The sequence below is a fragment of the Cyprinus carpio genome, chromosome A3 (assembly GCF_018340385.1).
Source record: "Cyprinus carpio isolate SPL01 chromosome A3, ASM1834038v1, whole genome shotgun sequence".
Classification (NCBI taxonomy): domain Eukaryota; kingdom Metazoa; phylum Chordata; class Actinopteri; order Cypriniformes; family Cyprinidae; genus Cyprinus; species Cyprinus carpio.
The window spans coordinates 26,864,347-26,883,259 of record NC_056574.1 but is presented as its reverse complement, the minus strand read 5'-3'; the positions used below and the strand labels follow the sequence as shown (position 1 = coordinate 26,883,259).

General features: G+C 38.8%; 2 protein-coding genes across 4 annotated transcripts; both read right to left on the bottom strand.

Moving 5' to 3' along the window:
* Positions 1 to 903: 903 nt before the first annotated feature.
* On the bottom strand, positions 904 to 14,864 carry LOC109057110. 3 transcript variants are annotated; one of them, XM_042727100.1, is made up of 14 exons: positions 14,504 to 14,864; positions 12,936 to 13,447; positions 12,300 to 12,662; positions 9,583 to 9,753; positions 9,263 to 9,487; positions 8,009 to 9,142; positions 7,047 to 7,271; positions 5,539 to 6,909; positions 3,371 to 5,146; positions 2,097 to 3,080; positions 1,784 to 1,913; positions 1,446 to 1,543; positions 1,292 to 1,370; positions 904 to 1,194 (listed from the first exon to the last, which is right to left on the bottom strand). In XM_042727100.1, the coding sequence occupies exons 1-14, from the start codon at positions 14,691 to 14,693 to the stop codon at positions 1,085 to 1,087; spliced, it is 7,368 nt and encodes a 2,455-aa protein (XP_042583034.1). In that variant the 5' UTR covers positions 14,694 to 14,864; the 3' UTR covers positions 904 to 1,084. The 3 variants fall into 3 exon arrangements, with proteins under 3 accessions (XP_042583034.1, XP_042583039.1, XP_042583045.1); XM_042727105.1 differs by having other exon boundaries at positions 904 to 1,179; XM_042727111.1 differs by lacking the exon at positions 3,371 to 5,146 and having other exon boundaries at positions 14,504 to 14,862.
* Positions 14,865 to 16,545: 1,681 nt separating this feature from the next.
* LOC109057103 (zinc finger protein 397-like) lies at positions 16,546 to 17,903 on the bottom strand. Its single transcript, XM_019074301.2, has 2 exons — positions 17,603 to 17,903; positions 16,546 to 17,462 (listed from the first exon to the last, which is right to left on the bottom strand). Exons 1-2 carry the CDS (start codon positions 17,790 to 17,792, stop codon positions 16,642 to 16,644), a joined length of 1,011 nt encoding a protein of 336 aa, XP_018929846.1. The 5' UTR covers positions 17,793 to 17,903; the 3' UTR covers positions 16,546 to 16,641.
* Positions 17,904 to 18,913: the final 1,010 nt, after the last annotated feature.

Sequence of the window (18,913 nt, the reverse complement as noted above, 5' to 3'; positions counted from 1 at the left end):
CATTCATATGAGCTTCACACTCATGCAAAGCACTTGTAATGATAAATGCAGAATCTAATAAACACACTTTTATGAGATGTCATAGTGGCTCACAGTGAGACTGGAGTCAGATATCTCCTTTATCAAGAACACTCTTTTCTCCTGGTGCCTGAATTAAAAACAAAACAAAATCTGAGACAAGAAAAGCAGTTCTCTGTGGGGCAGTCTTCCAGTTGAATCGTAATTCATAGACAAATGAAACACCATCAGTGCCCTCAGCGGTGTAAAATTTATATTTAAATAATTTTGCTGCTCAAGTGAAAGTATGGATTCTGAGAAAAAAGGTCAAACTATCTAGCCAGATGCATATGTGAGTGAAAGTAAAAATGTTACCAATGTACTTAAATATTTAAAAGTAAAAAAAGTTTTGACAAATGTAATCATGACAGAGGAGATTTAGTCATTAAGTCAGAATAAACCTGTTTTGTTACCCAGATGTTTTACTGAAATCAGTATCCTGAAACTTGTTACCAGCAATTAAAACTTTTGTTTATACTAAATGATCACCAAAGACATTTATGATTGTACATTTTCGTGTATAAATTTTTATATTGATTCATATTTCAAATAAATACTGTTGTTTTTTAACTTTCTATTCATAAAAGAATCTTCAAAAACGTATCACGATTTACACAAATATTAGGCAGCACAACTGTTTTCAACATTGATAAGAAATGTTTCTTAAACACAAAATCAGCAAATTAGAATCATTTCTGAAGGATCATGTGAAACCATATTCTGTATAAAGAGTGCTGACACTGAAGACTGGAGAAATGGCTGTTATGTCTAGTGCCTCAGCTTTGGAATGAGTAACTGAAACCTGCCTTAAGTCACATATCAGATACCAAAAAAGACCAATATACCTTTAGAGTTCTCTAACTTTTTTTATTCTCAATCTGGAGTTAATTAATAAACATATGCTATGATCTGTCCAATACAGCAGGCTGAAATTAATCATTCTGTAAAAGTACTGAACCCATTAGATTGAGACAACATTGTCAAACATATTTAAAAAAACAAACAAATGTTTTTAAAAAACATAACACTAAGATGTAAACAATATCTTCTCGCAATCCGTGTCATAGTCTTTGACTTTGCTGTCCTGCTTCTTCAAAGTGGAACTCTCTCTCTCCTCTGTGTCTAAAACAAAAGCATCTTAAGTCAAAAAAAAAGTTACAAGCTTTAAAGGATGGATAAGAAATACTGTGTCTTTTGATGCTTTTTAGGGTTGCATGATCAGCAGTAACTTTACCTTGCTTTGTGTCTGCAACTTTTCCCCCTGTGTCATCTGTAACAGCATTTGGTAAATCTTCTGGACTCTTTGTTGATGGCTGTCAATAAAACAAGAATGTTAATTCCACTCTCTTATAAGAACAAAGCATTCTTGAGGCAAAAACTCTTTTTACCGCTATACTAGCGTCATCCCTCATTGACGTCTCTCCATCTTGAATTAATCTCTTTGCCCTTTTCAGTTTTTCCTGGTATGCACTAGATGGTGTGTCCCCTAAGACAACAAAAAACACTTTAACAGTTCATACAAAGCTCTAAATTTGATGGATTACATAAAAGTAAAAAACAGAGAATCAAGTAACCTAAACAAATGTTCAGTACTATGGTTTACAGTCTATGGTCAATTTCTACATAATGAGCATTAATAATGATCCTGGCTCTTGTCACTGTGATTAAATTGACTTGCAATATGTGATCAACGTGTGTATTAAAAATGGGTTTTGCACACACTGACCTGTGTGAGTGTATTCATGTCTGCGCAGCATGTATGGACTGCCGAAAGTTTCCTTGCAGTGCTGGCAGACATGTAGTTGTGAGCTGGACATCTCTCCTTCACCCAGCAAGTCATCATCCATGATCAGTGGCTACAAATGAAAGGAGGAAACACCACCACTGTTTATCCTTTGTTCATTGAAAACACTGGCTGGATACTGGAACAGTTCTGCTCAACATAACTATATAGAGGTTCAAAATATCTTTTAATGTAAAGAATCTACTAATAGAGAGTGAAGAACAAAGTTCAGAATGTGTAATTTAACAATATTTACCTGATTATGGACATGTGAGCGCCTCTTGCTCCTCTTCTTCCCTGTTCCACAAGTTTGGGCTTTCACGCTACTCTTGTGTGTGTCATCAGACACAGTTTGGGCATTTTCAGGTGGACTGAAATCATCACATGGATTTCTGAGAACATCATATTCTGGGTGAGGACTGGTGTCTGACGTTGGTGTCATTGCCCTTTCTTGATCAACATCACACTTTGGGAGACTTGCTCCTTCATTCTTACAGTCTGTTGAATCTTTACCAGTGCTTGGATTGGGAGAATTACCTGACTTCAATTCGTAACCTACTTCATTTTCAGGAGAATGCCTGAATTGTAAAAAGGCATCCTCTGCCTGTCTACTGTTTCTAACTTCATCATTTGGACTTGAGATGTCTGGTTGCTCTACATTGCAGCTGAGGTCTGGAAGGGAAGAACGTCCTTGTTCATTTTTGAAATCTGTTTCATAGATGGTATTTATGCAATGAAAACCTGATGGTTCTATATTGGCATCAATCTCTTCTGGACGAGAGGGGGAAACAAGTGTAGGAGCTGGAGGAATGGGCCCAGCATTAGGAAGCATTTCACCACAGGTATCCTCAGCACTTTGAGTAGATTTGCCCTTGCACTGCTCTAAATGTGAAACAAAAGACTTCTTGTTAAATAACCCTAAACAGTAGATGCAATAAACACTATCATCAAATGAGCACTCCAATGCAAACTTCCCAAATGGTTTTAAATCTTGTTTACTACTTTGAACCACATTTGTGTTGTGTAGAACATTTTCCCTAGTTTGTAGAAGGTTCAAAAGTTGTTTCCTTTCTTGTGAGCTCTTGTCAAAGGTAAGAGCTTCTGCCACCTCTGGTTCATTAGGATGAACTGACTGAAGATGATCCATCATTCTATTATGTGGCTGCTTGCAGTAAAAGCAGTGATGTATCTTGAATACGCTGGAGTTTTCATCAGTGGAATTGGTTTGGCATCCAGGACCCTGTTTTTGCAAAGAAGTAACAATAACAAATAATAAATGCAACCACATTTTAAAAGAGCATAATAAATTCAATAATCAAATAATAATTCTAAATTCTTTATGTCCATTTTTTTTTTGCATATTAGCACTAAAAGATCGGCACATTTCATTATATGTATAATACTACAGCAGAATCCTATCAAAGGTAAGCACTAAAAGCTTGCATGGGGAAAAAAAAAGTGAGTAAATAAAAGGTTGGTATTGCTACCGCCCTGATGATTTCGCACAGCATGAGTATTATGAGTGCTTGCTTGGGAATGAGAACTTGGACAACTTTTCTTTGACTCCTCTTTCAGAAGGCCGATCTGGTAGACTCTTTTTCTCTTTTGCTTGCTTGTCACTGATATGCTTGAGTCATGTTGAACTTCAACAGCACAATCATTGCCATTCTCATCAGTGATCTTCTCAGGGTCTTCTTGAAGATCACACCCTTGGAATTTAAGGTAGGACATGTGTCCTATGGCTCTGGATTTGATTTCTTGAACAGAAGGAACTGACTTTAATTCTAGATCAGCTGTTGGCTGATTCCCACTCCTGTCAGCATCTGGATTTTCAATACTTTCAGGCTGCTGACACTGGGTTTGTTCAGCCTTATAGCTATTAGGATCTGGAGTATGGTGACTTTCAGGTTCTAGATGCACATCAGAGCTGCCTGAGACCATGAAGATGTTCCTTTCTACATCTGAATCTTGGGTTTGCTCTGTCTCATTAGTGCCCAAATACGTATTATCAAACACAGCTAGCTTAAGAGTACACTTTGAATCTGCATTGCATTTTGAAGAAGAGTTTAAGGGTACAGGACTTGAAGGGTCCTTTGGTTTTGAAGAGAGCTGAAGGCTGTCACAACACCCAGTACCACAAGAAGAATAACCATCAGGTTCTAAATCACAAGACACCTCTGGATCTGAAGAAGATGGCTGGTTCACAATTCTGGGATGATCTGTTTGTTTTATAAGGGACTGCTGAAGAACACTGCAACCAGTGTTTGAAATAGGAAGGGTTGGAACTGTAGATTCTACGACTCGTATTGTTTGACAGGAATCTAGTATGGGAGGTTCTAGTATCTTCACATCAGGGTTCCATGATGTACTAAATGAAGATTCCAAATGAGGAGGATGTATTGCAGAACACTGGCAAGAATCTAGAACAGATGGCTTTAATGATTGTGTATCAAGATCAATTTGAGGTATGCTGCCGTCAATGTTAGAAACAGTTGGCTCCTTCACTTCTGGATAATTGGTTTTTAGAGCAGCACTCTGGCAAGAGTCATGATTAGGAGGGCTTGAGGATTTCGGATCACAAACCTTCTGTGCTGGGCTGTCAGTAGTGCACAGAATTTGGGGACGATCTGACACTAAAGTATGGTTCTCCTTCACCTCACATATCCTAGTTTCTGGAATAGGGTGATCGTGTAAATCTGAGAGATTTGACACAGGAGCATTAGTTGGCTCTAAAGGTCTGGAGAAGCTGATAGTGCCTGGAGCAAGATTTCCCAATTCTGCATCAAACAATTCCTGAGATTTGCTGGATGCAGCTGGATTCATGTTGTGCTTACATATAAGTGCATGCTCCCGAAATTTGTTCCATTGAAAAGACTCGTGGCAAAAAATACAGTGAACAATATCTTCATCACAATCGATTCTAGAATCTCTAGCTTGGTTGAAGTTCTTTTTAATAGCAAAACTGCTCAATAACCGTTTCCTTTCTTTACAGTCTGTGTCAAGATTTAAAGCTTTTACCACTTCAGGTTCTTTTGCGTGATCACACTTTAGGTGCAGTTCTATCTTTTTACATGCCTTCTCACAAAACCGACAATATAGTGCTTGCTTTCCTTTTTTTTGTTCTTCACTGCTCACTGCAGTCTGGCATCTACCATCAGAGGTTTGATGGGGTGTGAATAAGGGCATTTCAAATTCTTCAGAGCTTTTCACAAGTAACTCACAAGTTTTCACATTTTGTACAGAAGGTTCATTTGTCCCTGAGATTTCAAAGTTGTTAGCTGAATCATCCAGAACAGATTCTGACATCTGACATTAAGAAAATTCAAAAGAAAACAGTATAAATATAAATTGAGATTTCTCTGTTAATGTATTTATATATCTCTTTACACCGTGTCTACACCGCACACGACAGCTAGAACAGCTAAAGTCTGTCTACACTGGACACGACAAAGCGACGATTGAAAATCATTTGTAATTTGTGTCAGTACATCTTAAGTAGAACGCAGCAGCAGTTTACTGTCGGGAATTTGTTGTTTTGCACCGCATCCAGTGTAGACAGCATAACAGGTTCTATTGTGTTTTGTTGCATCGCGCTGCTCACGTCCAGTGTAAACACAGTGTTACATTTCCACAGATTGATTAAGATTAATTTACTTTTGAGTCCGTATTGTACTTTTCGATCTGCTACTATTGCATACCTGGTTGTTCAGACCCAGTTTCTTATTTTTTCTCTCACAGCCATCGGTAATCTTCATGTCTAGCAGTTTCTTGTCAGCATGAACTTCCGACAGAGACTCTTGACCAGCAAATACCATATCAGATGTTTGACATGATATTCTCTCCTTTGAACTCATGGGCCTGTCCTCTGTTTGTCTGATGGCATTAAAGGCCATCTGGTCTCTGAGTGGGTCATTTGAGATACTCTGATCATCAGTAAGTTGTGAAGATTTGGTGGGTTCAGTTGCATCTGGAGCTGGAAAGTTGGAGTTGCTGGAGGGATTTTTGCCAGATTTGCTCCCCACATCTAATTGTTCATTTTGAATGCTAGGAACAGAGGCTGTTTTCTTTTTATCTAAACCTTTGGAGGGACTCGACACATCTTCATCAACATTGTCTTCAATATCTGAGAGGACAACACAAACTAATTTTGAGTCAATGTTCTTCTGAATGGTGCCAGAACTAGTTTCCTTGAACAAAGATTGTAAAATGCTACTCTCTGGCATGACTGTTAATTTCATAGCAGAAATGTTCTTACAATCACACTTCCAATCACACTTCGTTCTTCCACATTCAGACAGAGCATTTTCAGCAGCAGTTCTTGCATTTGACTGCTCTACTTCGTCATCTATTACTATAACTGATACCTGGTTTCTGGCTGTTTTGTCTGAAACACCAGGAAAATTAAAGTTGTGGTCATCTTTTTGTTGATTCTCCACGTTTTTTCCCTCAGGAGATTCAAAGGCCAGTGGCCCCCCAATGTTGTCAAGCTCTACTTCCGAATCACGCTGTGGAGATCCAGCCTCCACAAAGACTACTTCTGTCTCAGGATTACCAGTGTGGCATATTTCAGGCTTGTTCTGGATGCCATGACTAGAGAATTCCAATGGCAATGTGCAAAGATTGGAATCCACAATTTTATCTTCCACAGCATCCACCATTTCATCATCAACCAAAACTGAGTATGAGGTTTGTTTGTGATCAAAGCCACTACTTTTTTCAGAGCAACCTGATTTCAAGTCAGCTACCCGAGGCACTGAGCTCCAATATTTGTATTCAGTCATAATTGGTTGTAGAACAATCCTGGGCTGCAAACTGAAGTGGCTTGTGATGTCACTGAGCAGTTCGGGTTTGGTTCTTTGATTACTCTTGTGAGAGGTGGTAGGCTGCTCAATAGCTCTCTGAGGTAAAAGGCTGCCAGTATGGTTCTCTGGTACAGTGGTCTCAATACTGCTTGCGAGAGCTCCAGACACTGCATGGGTTGCACTGCTGCCCAGATGTGCAGATCTGTCCTTATTCACCGTCTCTTCACTCCCAGATTCTCCAGACTCATCACTTTTGTCCCCCGAAGGCTGCATTGGGGGAAAGCGAAAATCAACCATTCTTATAATGACTTAGGATTCATTGCACAAACAATTTCATTTTTCCTGAGGATATGAAACTGGATGAAACTAACAGTCAAAATAATCAATCACATAGTCTTTCCTACCTCCTGATTATGGATTTTCGGGAGCTGGCCCCTTTTCGGGTCACCATAAAAACGTCTCTCACGCTGCCGATAGGCATAAGGTTTCTCACCACAATGAATCTGCATGTGCATCAATAGCCGCATTTCCCAAGCAAAAACTTTGCCACAAAATGGGCAGGGTAGTGGCCCTTGAGCTCTGGTTCTGCTTTTTTGTAATGGCTCTTTTTTGGGGGATCCTTGAGGCGTCTGTTGAAGGGGTATAAAAAAATAATTTGAATACATATTTGTGCATGAGATAATCTATAAAATATGGACCTTTAACAAAAATAATTTGAAGATTAAGATTTTAGGTGTTAAAATATAATAACTTGCAATGTATCATCAAGCTAAACTGATATAGTACAAGTTGGAACATAATAGTTGCATGTTCCTATATTAGAACTTACAATATCAATATACAAATACACATTCTTCAATGAACAAAAGTAAACATGCAATAAAGTTATACGATTTTTGTTTAAAAATTGGCTGTATTATCTATTGAATTTGGTATCAGTTATTATTAAAGTTATTATTTACACTTCAACAACTTCAAGCAGACTAACCCACGTCATGTGATAATTTTTGCTATTATTCCAAGTTTTTTGTTTTCCAAGTTTATTGCCATTTCCTTGGTTTCTGACTGGTTTGTCCTAGTATCAAGTGTTTGTTCATGATGGCCACACATGTTTATCCTTAGCCAATTTTTACAGGCTTAGACATTACCACAAATTGTGCAGACACAGGGACAACGTTTTTCCTGAACTTTCTTAATGATAATAATAATTTTCTTAATTCTGGTTCCACTGATTTCTGTAGATTTTAAAGGTCCGTATCATTAAAACAAATCAAGCTTATCATGCTCATCTGTTTTCGTGATTTAAAGCTATGAAATGTCAAGGTATATATAGATCATTCTTTAGGTTTTTGTAAAGAACACATACCGCAGTATTTGGGTGTTGATTACTTGTTGACATCTTATCATCAAGCCTCTCTTTTTCCTCCGATCTCCTTTTTTCTTGTTCCTCAAGCTCCATTTCCATTACAGCTTGCTCTCTTCTCCTTTTCTTTTCATCCTGCAACCTACGTCCTATATGTTTCCTTGAGTGCTTCTTTAGCCTCTTCTCCAGAACAAACTCTTTGCCACATGTTTTGCATGGAAACATCCTCTTCAGATTTTTAGTGCTTGATGTTCCACGGTCAGAGCCTGAGGAGTCCTTTGATTGCTCAGAAGGGCTCTCTGACTCATCCGTGCCCGTTTTAGGAAGATCTGCACTTTGTTGTGCCTCATCTGTGCCCGTTTTAGGAAGATCTGCACTTTGTTGTGCCTCATCTGTGCCCGTTTTAGGAAGTTCTGCACTTTGTTGTGCCTCATCTGTGCCCGTTTTAGGAAGTTCTGCACTTTGTTCAGCCTCATCTGTGCATGTTTTAGGAAGATCTGCACTTTGTTGTGCCTCATCTGTGCATGTTTTAGGAAGATCTGCACTTTGTTGTGCCTCATCTGTGCCTGTTTTAGGAAGATCTGCACTTTGTTGTGCCTCATCTGTGCCTGTTTTAGGAAGATCTGCACTTTGTTGTGCCTCATCTGTGCCTGTTTTAGGAAGATCTGCACTTTGTTGTGCCTCATCTGTGCCTGTTTTAGGAAGATCTGCACTTTGTTGTGCCTCATCTGTGCCTGTTTTAGGAAGATCTGCACTTTGTTGTGCCTCATCTGTGCCTGTTTTAGGAAGATCTGCACTTTGTTCAGCCTCATCTGTGCCCGTTTTCAAAAGTTCTTTGCATTGTTGTACCTCATCTGTGCCCATTTTAAGACAATCTGCACTTTTTTGTGCCTTATCTGTGCCCGTTTTCAAAAGATCTGCACTTTTTTGTGCCTCATCTGTGCCCATTTTCAAAGGATCTGCACTTTGTTCAGCCTCATCATTTGTGATTGTGGACACATCAACAACCAGGGTGGGCTCATCACTTGTTTGACGTGGTTTAGCCTTGACCCTTCTCGATTTTTTAGTTTTCCGGTTCTCCAGTCTCAGCTTCTTAGTGACTTCCCCCCGCTTCTTAGTTGTGCGCTTACGAAATTGTTATCGATCAATAAAAAAGGAATGTGGATTATTATACAGAAATAAAAGTTCAAAAATGATCGGCGTCTCAGCAAGTATACATTAACATTCGGATTTTCAATTACAAATCTGAACACTAACCATGGTGAAAGGCTGTTGTGATCTTGTACGTCCACTGCCAAACACGTTAACGTAATCACTCCTGTTCTTTACTTCCTGGTGTTGAGAGCGAATGTGTGGCACCAGCCATCCTTCACGAGTAAACACTTTATCACAATGCGGGCATGCATATGTTTTCTTTAGCTCCTTCAAATTCTGTACTTCTGTAGTTTTAGGCAGGGCCACTGTTGTTTCTTCTTTAGTCACCTATGAGGAATACAAATATCCAAACTTAATAAGAAACACATTAATGGAAATAATCACACATCCAGATCACATTTATGCATTGTGTGAGCAGGTACCTCAGTCTTGACTGGCTGAGTTTTGCGTAATAAAGCCTTTTTGGACTTATGGGACTTCATGTGGAAATGCAACCGACTTGCATATAAGAAGACTTTGTCACAGTCTGGACAATGGAACTCAGGTTTGTCAGCAACTTTGGCCTCCTTCTCCACATCATTTTTTCTTTGCCTCTGAAAGAAATGCAAGTCCATTTGACAATGAGAGAAGCATGGAAAGACATATGCAATGAGCTCCAAATGTATTACACCCTGGATATAAAAGTGAATGTATAATGTCTGTATTTTTAAACAGAAGTCATTCCAGGTAAATAGCATATTTAAATATTTCTTTATTTAAAAACTTGAAAGTTAAAAAAATCATTGCACCAATACTGTAGGACAATGAGTGGCATTTCAAATCTACAGTACATTTGTCCCAAGATGTCACGGCATTACAAACATTTTAAATATATTACTATAATGACGTAAACCACACGTAGAAAAGACTAAAATTCATGAATTCATTTCAAACAAATTTTATTAATACAACTGCATTATAATTGCACTGTATATATACACAAATGGTTTCTATAAAAAAAAAAAAAATCCAAAAGGTTGTGATTTTCTAATTTGTATATACATATATAGACATTGTATCCAAATTGTTTACATATTTACAAAGTTCCACTGGATGGTTCTCCTGGTATCAAAACCTGTTTTATTTCACCACCTCCCTCTACAATGCGTTCTTCTGGCTCAAAACGCTCTAATTTAATCGGAGTTGTGTCCAAAGTGTTGATCCGCATATTGACTGGTCGGCTGTACCGTTTTGCCTCTAAATAGGCATGTCGATGGTTTATTCTAAGATGAGACCATAAATTAGAGGTGTTCTTCTGAGCAGCCTTGTTGGACCCCTGGCTAACTCTGGCTGAACATTCATGGCAGAAGACTTCACCATATGCATCTTTTGAAAAGTAGTCCCAAACTTTGCTAAAACAGCGGTTTGAAACAAATGCCACCTGTGAAGCAATAAGAAAAACATATGCATAAGCTTTGTGCTTTTTTCTTTAGTGATACTTATTTGCATTAAGGACATTATAAAATATTATAAAACACCAAATGCATTCAGATAACTGTAGCTATTGCTTTGAATTAAATGCAGTGGTGAAAGCAAACTTACAAAATTAACTTCAACTAAGCAAACGGTTAATAATAGCTGACTTAATGTGAACAACAAAAACATAATAGTCAAACAATCCAACATTTTCTTCAGCTCACTGGTGATACTGGTCTAATAATTATTTAAATGCAGGGTTTTCAACCATGCGTCCCAGAAAACATTGAACATTCTTTGAGACTTCTTAGCTATTTTCTAACAAATGACCTTTTAAGAATTGCATTTTGTAATAATGTTACGTGATATGAAAAATAAGTTACTGTAACTGTAATCATAAAAATCTAGCTTTTTTTTATACTAGAGTATACTCTGGGTCCATAAAGGTTGAAAACCCCTAATTTAACATCTCAAAAATTGCATGGATTGGTCAATGAAAAACAAACACCAGCTAAATAAATTGCTATATATTGCATTGGTCAGATCTACTGCTCTCAGTCCGAGTCTTCAGATAAACGTAATAATTGAGCTACCTTTTCTACCTGGTAATTTCTACAGATTGCAAACACAGGATCGCCTGTACTGACAATAACATTTCAGTTAAATAATAATAATAATAAGAAGGAGAAAATCCTTTAGCTTTTCTTAGTTTTCATGCCATAGAGACTACTAGCAACTGATAAAATGTTATGATTATAGTACATCATCTTTGTTCTTCAATTCAGCTTGATGTAAATGTTTGATCTAGTCATCTAGCTAGTTACATAAAACACATTATCTGACAAAAATCTGATATTTCCAGAGTTTTATTATGCTCAAAGGCTGCAATCACCAATTTTTTTTTTCCTGGTGGTGCAACCCCACAACAAATAACATCTCAGGCGACACAGCAGATGCAGAAGTTTGTTTGAATGAACAGTATGTGTTCCAAGCCACATATCAACTCTTGTTTGCATAACTGTCATTTTTGGCCTCAGACTCACCGTTGAAACAGCATCCGCTTCAGTAGTTGCTGTCTTGTTCTCTTCGTAGATTGGCTGTAGCTGTACGAGTGTGTTTAGTTCATCCTAAGATACATGCTTACTATCTTAGGATTCACTGAACTACTCTGGAGAGGTCATTATTCATGCACTTTGGTGGCAAGACCAGTGAATCGGCCAGTATTTGCATATTTTGAGATTACAACCATCAGCCAATAGCCATAGTGGTTATCACCCCGCAAATTCTACTCGCCACTTTGTCAAGGGATATCAAACACCTTGTTTTTTCTTTTATTTGTTTTAGTGTATTTTGAGTAAATTTTCAGTTCATTTGCTCATAAGATATCAGCATCATATTGGTCGGCCACTACTTCAAAATGTGCATCTTGCAATATCTTTCTGTGCTTGTGAGTTTTACTTTGTCTCTTATTGCATCAAATAACATTATGTGTTGACGCATATCACTACAAATATTCAGAATAGTGGTTTATTTATATGGCTTTTTCAATGAGTGGTTCATTTGCTCCCCCTACTATCTGTTTACATCCTTAAGAAGGATTGTGTGTGAACTGTGAAGGAAAGAAAATCTCGATGTATGCATATCTACACACACCACTTATATGACACTAGAGAACGTGCAGTACCTTGGGTAACTTCCTCTTCACATCCACTATCTCCCGAGTTCCTGACTGTGCTTGGGTGGGTAGGTTGACAAGAGCTGTGACCGTGTGGGTCTTCATGTGCATGGCTAACTGACAGGGCCGAGCGAACACCCGATGAGGGCAATGAGGGCACTGACACATCTGGTTTACAACTCTTTTTTTTTCATGCTGATTCCGCACAGGGATGGTAATTCTCTTTTCTGGTTCTTTACCACAGCTGGTGTGGTCACTCTCAGGCTCTTCTTCTTGGCCTGGTGCAGTGGTTTCTAGTTGTTCAGGCGATGCACTACTCCTGTTCGTCTGCTCAGAGCCATCTGACAGATCATCCACAATTTCTCTTGACAGCTGCATGTGAGAGAATAACACAAGCATTTATAATATTATTTGCTAAAACATTCTCATTTTACATTGATAAAAGTTCAATATAAAAGTTTAATCTGTAATATTAATACTTAAAACAACAAATTTCAAAGTAAATAATTATATTAAATGTGAAGAAATTATGTGTGGGTTTAATTTTTAATACCAGAATGCTTCTGAGTAATATTCATCCCAATAAGTAAAGTAAAAATGGGTCCATTTTAAACTCAGTTTGACTTTAATGGTGCTGGTGTTTACCTGAGAGAGCCTGTGCAGTTTCCTCTTTTTCTTATTGTCACCGTAGAAGCACGCCTTGCGCCGGCGGTATGCATAAGGCCTCTCAGTGGAATGAATGCGCATATGAACCATCAGCCTCTGTTTGCTTCCAAACACTTTACCACAGTCTGGACAGGCAAAGGACATCCTCTGCCTTCTGTTCCGTCCTCTCCAGCGCCGGACCCTGGAGGGACCTGAAGTTGGATCAAAGTCCAGAGGGGCCATGTAACTTTGGCCAGAGTCCCAGGTCATAGTGTCCGTCAGGCCATAGGCAATACCAGCACCTGTCCCGGCATTGTCAGATCCCTGATCAATGCTTGGAGGAAACGTGGTGACGCTGCTTTCAGGTCTAATGCACAATGGGAGATCAGTTGACTCTGTTTTGATTTCAAGAGCTTCTGATTCCTGTCCAAATGCAAAGTTGACGGCACACTCATCTTGCCGTGATGGATTGGCTTCGTCCATTGTGGAAAGCGTAACAGGTTCTGATGGGCCTGAGAATTTAAAGAAACCAAAGTGTGACAATTTGATAAAGTGTGTTTTGTGTGATTTCGGTTTCCGACCTATGAAACTAAGTAGCTGAAGGCAGGGCCGTGCACAGGGGGGCTAGAGCCACTGCCCCTCTGTCCTCACTGGCTGAGGTGGATTGAACTTGACCTCACTGGCTTGAACCCCACTGAACGTGATTGCTGTCAATGTAAATGTCAATGTAGCCTAGCTAGTATAAATAACAAAATGCATTCCCTGTGTCCAGATTTGACCACAATAGTAATGCAAAAACTGACACTTCAAATCAAATTAAGTCTAAATACTGTATATATCCAAATACATAATCTAATACAAGCAAGTAATTATGTTTGAAAACAATGTTCCCCATCAACTAGGGAATACACAGCCCTGTTTACAGGGATATACAGTGGTTACTCCATGGTGCATAATTTAGAATAAATATTTAGTAAACGTTTAGTACCGAAAAATCCCATTAAAATACAAAATGTTAAAAACAAAAATATGATTGAACAAATATACAAACATATACATATATAATACCTGCCCCCCAGTGATTTCGGCCACTGCCCCTCTGTCTGTACACGGGCCTGGCTGGCTGTGGGTAAAATGTGCCGATTTAAACCACAAGGAAATGGAAGTCAATGGCCTTTCTTTCTCGTCTAGTGCGTTTATGCGACTGAAAATGTTTCTTCCTGCGGACTCTAGAGGGGGCAGCTCTGACCCCCTGAACGTGTTGGAGCGAAAACATCGGACAGACAACTGACAGATCGATGTTTACTTCGGCCTAATGCAGTTGCAAGCACAGTTCTTATAACAAACATTTATAACTCCTCTAATAAGGAAGAGCAAAGGCTGAATGCACGCGGATGATCTCACCAAAACAAGGTCCACGGCCATGCATAGGATGTAGATCACAAAACTATGCAGCAACAAAATAAATGTTTTAAAAAACTCACTTCAAGTCTTTTATCGAGTCGTGCTATCTGTCCTGCACAGTATCTTGCATTAAAAACAACATTAAAGTCGATCTGTCGTGCTACCTGGCCAGTCCGCTCGGTTTGCCCCCTCCATCCACCGGAGCCTCCGTCTCAGGACCTCGTTTTCTTTCCGTGCCCGGATCGTCTCTTCTTCATACTCCAGCACCGTATCGCCGACCATCTCCATGATCTGCTCCACCGCCGCCATCAGACGCTCGTTCAGCGCGCGGTGCAGCAGCTGCAGCTTGGTCATTTTGTATGTTTTATCTCTGCAATTCAGCAGCAAAGACAAACCACTGAAAAGGCTAGCTTTACCCGTTGCATGGAGTTCGCCTTTCTCCTGCAAATGTGGAAGGTAGCTGGAAACATCCGACTGCCACCTACTGCACAGGAGAAATACTACCGTTCAGCTGCAGAACGAGCAGACTCGGCCGAAAGGAAGTCCAACAACAGTACTCGTCTAAAGAGTTTTTAACAAGTACTGTCATTACGCATTTTTCTTTTCTTTTTCTTTAATAAATTGACATATCACACACACAAAAAACTAAAGTGTTTTGTTTAAAAGTAGTTTAGCTAACTGAGTTAGATGCAGAGTGCGACCATTTGCATAAATTAGTTGTGAAAAGATAAAACCGCACCAAACCTGGGAGAAATCTGGGGTCTACTACACAGGGACAGAAAAACAAGACCATTAAAGATGAATTGAATAAACTACCAATAGAAAAACATCACTTACAAAGAAAGAATGCTAAAGGCACTATTGGTGACAAATAAATAGCTAGAAGATTATAGAATGACATGATAATTATGGCATAATTATCATACTGTTAGTAACAGAATCGATATAAATGCATTTAACACAGTGGTAGTAACTGGAGATTCAGTGCCTTTGGGTAAACAATAATATGTACTAATTAACAAGGTTGTAAAATATTTCCAATATAAGCCAGAACTGAGCATTCCTAAAGTATGCATATTGCATTAACTTCACAATGGCCACACAAACATTTCCCTCAGATACATACAATTACTTGATGTCAAATTAAATTGAATCTAGTTTATTCAGGTGTTTGTTGTTGCATATGATAAAATTCCTCCTTTTACAGTCATAAGATAAATCTTCTCAAATTACATGATTTTCTTCCATTTTGCAGTTTAAGTCAATTTGCCATTCAGTCTACCACACTGATTCATATCCTAATATACTGCTTTTAGATTTTCTCTGTGATTCCCACAGACACACACAAAAAACCTGGAATTTTTAAATTGTAATGTGTAGTCCTGGAAATATAATGGAAATTAATAAAATAAGTAATGAAAGTCATTCCTTCCGACAGTGAATATATATATATTTTTTAAATTACACACTGCCTAATAATTTCATCGGCTAGATACTGCACTCTGTGGAGTATTTATAATATTTAAACATCAATCTGGAAGTATGGGAAGTCACGGTACTCAGTATGGAACACAAAGAGGTCTTCCTCAAAGGGGCAAACGTTCATTCTCTTGATGTTTTTTGGCTTACTGGGAACATTTGTGACCCACTGACCACAAAACCAGTCTTAAGTCGCTGGGGTATATTTGTAGCAATAGCCAAAAAAACATTGTATGGGTCAAAACTATTGATTTTTCTTTTATGCCAAAAATCATTAGGAGATTAAGTAAAAATCATGTTCCATGAAGATATTTTGTAAATTTCCTACCGTAAATATATCAAAACTTAATTTTTGATTAGTAATATGAATTGCTAAGAACTTCATTTGTATAACTTTAAAGGCGATTTTCTCAATATTTAGATTTTTCTGCACCCTCAGATTCCAGATTTTCAAATAGTTTTATCTCAGCCAAATATTGTCAGATCCTAATAAACCATACATCAATGGAAAGCTTATTTATTCAGCTTTCGGGTGATGTATAAATCTCAACTTAAACCTAACTTATAAACCTAACACTTAAGACTGGTTTTGTGGTCCAGGGTCAAATCTGTCCACACATAGTACCTGAAAAGGACATAGAAATGTTGTTCAAACAGCATATTGGCCTTCTGTATTTTCTGTAACATGGAAAGTTCTAATACACTTGATAAAACGATAAATATCCCATTATATGTAATGAAAATTTTATGTCAGCTCTCTATCACAATAACAGGTTCTTTCTTGAGGTGTGCCTGCAGCGATCTGGCAACAATGACGCATTGGTCACTCGGCGGGCAGCTGTTGATCTTCTAGTGCGTGCGATGCTGGTTCTTCACTGAAACTCCGGCACGTGCGCTCATGTCTCCTCATGTTTCCGCTCTGGCTGAAGGTCTTTGAGCACCAGTTGCAGCGGTAAGGCCGTTCGCCGGTGTGTGTGCGCATATGCATCCGAAGGTAGTCAAACTTAGAGAAATTTCTGCCACACCAGTGACAGATGAAGGACCTTTCATGCAATCTGTTGTGCAGTTGCAGCTTTGCCAAGTCCTTTAAGAGCCTTCCACATTTGTTACACTTATATGGCCCTTCATGATCGTGATCTTTTGTGGATGCTCTTCTAGGTTTGGTGTATCGTGTGCGAAGGCACTCCTTTCGCTGCGGTCTCCTCGACATGGTTGAAATGTCACTGGCTGTTCTCATCTGGTGAACGGGTTCTGAGTCTTGACACGGACCAGCATGGGCAGGGGTGGTAGTAACTGAAGATGTTATTGTGATGATGGTGTCCTCGGGCTCTGTCTTGATCCTTGGTGTTGCCGCAGTGGGCACGTTCCTGTTCCACGTCTCATCCGTACTCGAGCTGTCGAACTGACGGAAGAGCCGTTCTTCACCTGCGGATGAGACACCTTTTAGATGCACCTGCTCTCTATCCTCTGTCTCCGTCTTACAGACTGAAATGACATCTAGTATGCGTGGCTTCAGTTCACTAGGTGAATCTTGACTCTGGGCATTGCCCTCTATTTGCTGATCTTCTGATTCAACTGGGGACCCATAACCACATGCTGGTAATTCTGCGGGTGAGACTTCATCAGGAGGGACATAGTGGACTCCTGGAAGGTGCAAGCATGAAAACAGCATTCATTCACTTACTTACTTATCATTAATAGTAGCAGTATTATTCGTTTCATTCATCAAATGCGTACAAACATAAGTATGACAATATTAAGCAACATAAGGATGTACAGTTTACCGTTTAAATGTGCCTTATTCCTGCTCAGCACATCCTTGAGCTGCTGTTTCAGTCTCGCGTTTTCTGATCGTGTTTGGGCTGCTTCCTTTTGATAGTCCTTCACCGTCGCTTCCACCTCCACCCAAATATCACGAATGACCATCGACATTCGCTTCGTCAGGCTGGAATGTAACTTGTCTAGTCTTGACATTTTACCGAAGTATAAAACGAAAACAAATCCGATGAAACGCCAATAAAAGCAATTCACTACACTTGCTTATTCTACTTGCTTATTCTTGCTTATTAGACTCTAGATGTATATTACTGCCACCTACTGTACTGTATGAGCATCCGGGATATCAAATATACAACAAAAAAAAATTGCAATACCAGGCTAATCTATTATTATTATTAAACATTTTTTTCTTTTACTGAAAATCTTTGAGTGAATATATCTTTAATGCTCATCTTACAGGCTTTGTCAGTAACGTTACACTAGTTCTAAATCCATATTTGACATTTTCACAGTACTTTTGCACTGCCTCGCGCTTATTTGTGCTGTTTTCATTGATGTTTAAAACTAGACAATACCTATGAGCAAGCAACGATATTTGGAGAAATTATTTTAGTAACGTTAGCTTTTCACGTTGTATGCTCGAGACTCAAATCACTCAAGTCTAAGAGTGATCATCCGCAATCTCAGTCGAAAACTGAATGTACAACAATCATAAAAAATTAGCCCCCTACATATTTGTATTACCTTTACATATTGCTCAAAGAGAATGGTAAATATGCTATCAAATTTTTGGCTAAAGTATTACTTGACAAGTAATGTTTTGAAGACAACCAAAGGGAGGCGCTATTTTTTGATCTCATGTTTAGCAGCAACCAATGCATATGCATATTTAATTTTGAGTTGAGAATGTTTTGGGGCTTTCAAGGATGCAAAACTTAATTAAGAATTTGGATACAATTATGTCTGAGCAGTTTACACTCTAAACTTTCATGAGCCTGGAAGATTCCTTACAGTTAAACCTTTGATAAATGCATTAGGTCAAGTCCTATTACAGGCAACGTTCATCTGTCTCAGAGGAACTGAGCTTTATATCTATTAAATGGCTTAGCCTTTAATCATAAGATGCTTGACTGCACTGCATGTAATCACATCTTTCCATCTCAGGTCTTGATTAAGTTCTGAGCACAGCTGCCCTTATCTAAAGGGGAGGTCGTGGCCTAGTGGTTAGAGAGTTTGACTCCTAACCCTAAGGTTGTGGTTCGAGTCTCGGGCCGGCAATACCATGACTGAGGTGCCCTAGAGCAATGCACTGAACC